The following is a 5,391-nucleotide window of genomic DNA, read 5'->3' on the forward strand; positions in this document are numbered from 1 at the left end:
GTTTTCTGATTCTTGATCATCTTCTTCTTCTTTAATTTTCGTTTCTTTTTCTAAAAAAAAAAAAAAATTCTTCAATTTTCATTTTGATTTTTCTTTTTCTGTTTCTGTTTCTATATATATTTTTTATTCTAATTAGTGAATATTAACAGTAGATTAGATTTTGTTAGATTTTGATTAGTTAGATTAGATTTTGTTTGATTTAGTTTCCTTTTATTTTTATTTTTTCATTTTATTTTAATTTAATTTAATTTATTTTTATTGTTATTTTTATTTTGGTTCTTTTTGCTCTTTCTTTCCTTTTATTTTATTTTATTTTATTTTTATTTTTATTTGTTTTTTATTTTTATTTTATTTTTCCTAATTCTTTATTTTTTTTTATTTTTTTTATAATTTAGGAAGTTTTGTTATAATTTAGGAAGTTTTGGTCACAATAAAAAAAACATGGATAATAGAAGCTTAAGGCAATTGACTGCACCTGATGTTAAGTATCAGTCTTTTTGCATTCGTTATCTTGATACTGGTTTTAAACTTAAGTCTGGTCTTATCCATTTGCTTCCCAAGTTTCATGGTCTTGCAGGTGAAGATCCATATAAGTATTTGAAAGAGTTTCATGTAGTCTGCAACACAATGAAACCGCAAGGAGTTGATGAGGAGCAGGTCAAACTGAGAGCCTTTCCTTTTTCCCTCGATGGAGGAGCTAAGGATTGGCTGTACTACCTTCAGCCTTCATCTATCGAAACTTGGAATGACATGGCCAGATTGTTTTTGGAGAAGTTTTTTCCGTCCTCAAGAGCCACTTCAATCAGAAAGGAGATAAGTGGCATAAAACAAGCAAATGAGGAAAACTTGCATGAGTACTGGGAGCGGTTTAAAAGACTTTGTGCAAGTTGTCCACATCACCAGATTCCGGAGCAATTGCTGATTGTCTACTTCTATGAGGGATTGCTACATATGGATAGGAACCTGATTGATGCTGCCAGTGGAGGAGTTCTTGTTAACAAAACACCCAATGAAGCTAAGGCGTTGATCTCAAACATGGCTGCAAATGCTCAACAGTTTGGAACGAGAGCCAATAGCAGTGTTGTGTACCAGGTGCAAGAAACTCCGACCCAGCCTTCAGCAGTGGCATCAAGTGCTGACAATCAGCAAATTGAAAATAGACTTGATGAATTGGCAACCATGGTGAGACAGTTGGCAGTTACCCAGACAGTCCAGACTTCTGTTCCACAGTTCGGCAATCCATGTGGCATATGCAGTGATCATTTTCACTCCACTGATGCTTGCCCTTCTCTACAAGAGGGCTCCATTCCTGCAGACCAGTCAGTAGCTGCAGTCTTTCCTGGGAAACCACAGTTCCAGCAGCAGCAGAGTAATCCATTCTCCAACACTTACAATCCTGGCTGGAAGAATCATCCCAACCTCAAATGGAACCAGAATCAGCAAAATGTTCCATATCAGCAGAGTCAACAAAATTTTCCATACCAACAGAAGCAGCAGTTCATTCCACAGCAGAGACAAAACTTCCAGCAACCTGCTCCTCAACAGTTACAACAACAACCACTAGTGCAGCAGCAAAACAGTGTCAGTGGTCCTTCGTTGGAGGACTTAATGAAACAGATGGCCACCAACAATCTGGAGTTTCAACAGAGGACAGAATCCACAATCCAGAATTTGCAGACACAGATCGGGCAATTGGCGACATCAATGAACCAGGCCCGATCTTCCAGCAGCTCCCTTCCATCCCAAACAGTTCCAAATCCAAAAGGAAGCGGAAATGTGAGTGCTATTGCTCTGCGGTCTGGAAAGCAAATGGAGGAGCCAAACCAAGCTGCTGTTGAGTCATCTAAGGGAGGTGACACTAGCTCCAAGAAGCAGAGCACTGATACATCTGATGTCCATATCCCTCTGCCTTTCCCTCAGAGAGCCACTCAGTCCAAGAAGCAATCAGCAAAGGCTCGAGATAAAGAGATACTTGACACCTTCCGAAAAGTTGAGGTGAACATCCCTCTTCTGGATGCAATACAGCAGATTCCGAGATATGCCAAGTTTCTAAAGGAGCTGTGCACCAACAAGAGAAGACTGAAAGGAGATGAGCAAGTTAACCTGAGTCAGAATGTATCAGCACTCATCCAGCCTATGCCTAAAAAATGTCAAGATCCAGGGACATTTACTATTCCTTGTGTAATTGGCAATTCTGTTTTTCATGATTGCATGCTAGACTTAGGGGCTTCCATTAATGTCATGCCTGAATCTGTATATAAGTCTCTTGGACTTGGTCCTTTGCGTGCTACTAGTATTGTGGTTACATTAGCTAACAGGAGTAGTATTCACCCATCTGGTTTGATTGAGGATGTATTGGTCAGAGTTAATAATCTGATTTTTCCTGCTGACTTCTACATTTTAGAAATGGAGAGTGAGACTGCTACTAATAGATCACCAATTATACTTGGTAGGCCTTTCATGAGAACAGCTAGAACAAAGATAGATGTTCATTCTGGTACTCTATCCATGGAATTTGGTGATAGCATTTTACATTTTAGTATATTTGATTCCATGAAGCATTCTAAGGTTCAGGTTGATCATTCAGTTTCATGCATAAAAGTGATTCATGATGTGGCTGATAAGGTTGATTTTGAATTGATTAGTGATTGTGCATTACCTGTGGATTATGACTTGCCTATTAATGTTAATTCTGAATGTGTACTAAATGCGAAGTTATGCAAGACTCCCCATTCTGGTAATGATTTTGATCCTAACTCTCATGGACCCAAGATGAAATGGGTACCAAAAAGTTCTTCCTCTATTTTTAGTATGCAGAAAAGTTTGCATAAGGTTGGAAGAAAGGATCAAGAGAAGAAGAAATACACACAGAAAAGAAAGCCCCCAAAGTTGCGTGATAAGCAGATGGGGAAGACTTGCACAATGATTTGCCATCACCTCAAAGTTGTTAATGAAGGACCCCAGAAGCAACCTGTGGAGACAGAGGCTCTGCTCATTGATGCTACTTATCCTCCTTAGGGAGTTCAGGGAGTCTTCTTCCCTCTTTTTCTTTTCTTTCTGTTATTTGCATTTTTCTTTTCCTTTCTTTATTTCAGTCTTTGATTTTCATAGGTAGATTTTCCTTTTCTTTCTGGTTATTATTGAGTGTTACATGGAGTAGACTTAAATCACAGGGTTTGATAGAAATTTCTGCTTAGGCTTAGTTCTTGATTCTTGGATTGCATTACTTGCTGCTTGATACTGTGCTGCTGATTGCATGATTTGGTATACCCTTGTGAGGTTTTTGAGCCTGTAGACATGGTCTTAATCTGTAGGCCAGTTTTTCTTTCTTGTGTGATTCTGCTCTTGATTGTTGTCCTCTAGAACTTGCTCTGATTCTTTTTGAAACTGCATTTTTCACTTGCATGCATGAATATGATTGAGGCATTCTTTCTTTCTTTACCCACTTTAGCTAGATAGCCATCCCTTATATTATTATCCCTTGGTGAGCCCTTTTGAGCCTTTATATCCGTTATTTCTTAAGCCGCATTACCAGCCTAAGTGAAAAACCAATTAATTCCATACCTTGGAGTTTTACTGAGCATTGGTTTCATTGTGATGTTGTGTTTAAGTGTGGGGGTTTGCCCGAGACGGACAAAAGTTTAAGTGTGGGGGGTGACATATGTGGTTGTACTTATGTGGTTTTACTTCAAAACAAAAAAACAAAAAACACAAAAAAAAACAAGAAAAAAAACAAGAAAAAAAAAAGTGTTTATCTTTTCAGTATCTTTGTTTTATGTTCTTAGTTTAGTTCTTAACTTTTGCTCTTTGTAAAATTCTGGGGTGTTTAGCTTTCTCTTCCATATTCATCCGTACCTTTACCTCACCCCATTACAACCCTGCATAAAGCCCTCTTGATTTGTGCATGCATGTGTTATTAGCAGTGGAGAAGTAGAATTTGAGCAAGCCTATGGTAGAATGATTTTCTGGAGTTGATTTGAGTGATATACTGAATTAACTGATACACTTGAGAGAAAATTGAGGGCATCCTGTGAGGAACCATTTTTGTGTAGTTAGCAGTTGCAGTTGAAATCAGCACGTCTTGTGATTTGAGATTAAGGAATTTTTGTCCTGGTTGTTTTATCTGTTCAAGACTTGTGATTTTTGTTATCTTTTGTATACTTGCTAATTATTAGGAAGGATAGGTTGATCTTCACTCTTTTCTTATTTCTTTGCTTTCTTTTTCTATTCTAGTTTTTGCCCAGGAGTGCAAAAAGATAAGTGTGGGGGAATTTGATAACTCATATTTTATTACACTTATTTGTTACTCTTGATTAGTATTTTTAGAATTTATTTGAATAAAATAATGATGTTTTGAGTTTATTTACATTTTTAGTTTTTGATTGGGTTTAATTTATTTTCGTCAGAATTTTTCAGCTTTACGTTACTTCTGTATTTTGGCCATATCTTGGTCCACAGTTGTCGGATTGACTCCGTTCTTGTTGGGTTTTTCAGATAACACAGAGGGATACAATTCCTTAAGAAGAGATCACTTAGTTTATTTTGTATAGTTTTAGCTTTAGTTAAGTGACAACACTTCTTGTATATTTTGTATCACCCATTTGAGACTCCTCACGAGCAACAACCATATTCTCCACTTTCCATTTTATTGTAACCTAATTTATTTCCAGTTAAATATAAGTGTTATTTTTCTCCTTTCCACTTGTTATCTCTGGACTGAATCTCAGGTCTATGGGATTTCAGCTCAGAATAATTATGTTTAAAGTAGTAGCTATGGGCTAAACTATCTGTGAAACGGAAAAACTGTAAAGTTCTTAAAGAATTATTTTCAAAACTCTCATACGGAAGTTTTTGTGTTTCTCCGGTTAAGTGAGCTATATTCATTGTGTATCAATGGAAATTGAACACATACTGAGAAAAGAACTTCCATAAGGAAGGGATTTCAGACAGCTTACCCAGAGGGGGAAGGAAGTCTTGTGGAAAGAACACTGCTGGTTGCCTTAGGAATAAGGGACCACCTCGTTCATTTAAAGGTCATATGCTAAGTATCTGTTGGAGTCAAGGGAGCCATAGGAATATGAAAACTTGTGAGCCATTTAGTCCATGAGCTGAGGAATCATAGTTGGCAGTGAAGAGACTGGAACAAATACAAAAGTGTCAAGTCTAGAGTAGAGAAAATAGCTATTTAAGAATGGAGCAGTGGATCTGTTCCTTGTGTTAAAACTATTTTAAAACCATCCACATTGTTGTCTCTTAATTACTGTTATTACTATTGTTATTTTTCCTTTATTCAATCTTGTATCTATAAAAATCTTATGAATGTTGTTGTTCCTTCTCTCAACAAGAAGCATATCATACATAACGAAGCGAAGAGCTGTTTGTTGTCATATT

The 5,391-nt window shown here is 36.9% G+C and overlaps 1 protein-coding gene across 1 annotated transcript; it reads left to right on the top strand.

The window, feature by feature from the left end:
• Window positions 1–441: 441 nt before the first annotated feature.
• On the top strand, window positions 442–3,018 carry LOC133299469 (uncharacterized). Its single transcript, XM_061498932.1, has 2 exons — window positions 442–1,713; window positions 1,807–3,018. Exons 1-2 carry the CDS (start codon window positions 442–444, stop codon window positions 3,016–3,018), a joined length of 2,484 nt encoding a protein of 827 aa, XP_061354916.1.
• Window positions 3,019–5,391: the final 2,373 nt, after the last annotated feature.

The sequence above is a fragment of the Gastrolobium bilobum genome, unplaced genomic scaffold, assembly GCF_033153095.1.
Source record: "Gastrolobium bilobum isolate Gb01-03AN ecotype WA unplaced genomic scaffold, APGP_CSIRO_Gbil_v1 utg757033, whole genome shotgun sequence".
Lineage (NCBI taxonomy): Eukaryota > Viridiplantae > Streptophyta > Magnoliopsida > Fabales > Fabaceae > Gastrolobium > Gastrolobium bilobum.

What these genes read in the sequence shown, in the direction of transcription:
- LOC133299469 (XM_061498932.1), top strand. Translation starts at nt 442, where the DNA reads ATGGATAATAGAAGCTTAAGGCAATTGACTGCACCTGATGTTAAGTAT. An exon ending in TGGCGACATCAATGAACCAG is followed by an intron (nt 1,714 to 1,806) that starts GCCCGATCTTCC and finishes CGGTCTGGAAAG; the next exon opens with CAAATGGAGGAGCCAAACCA.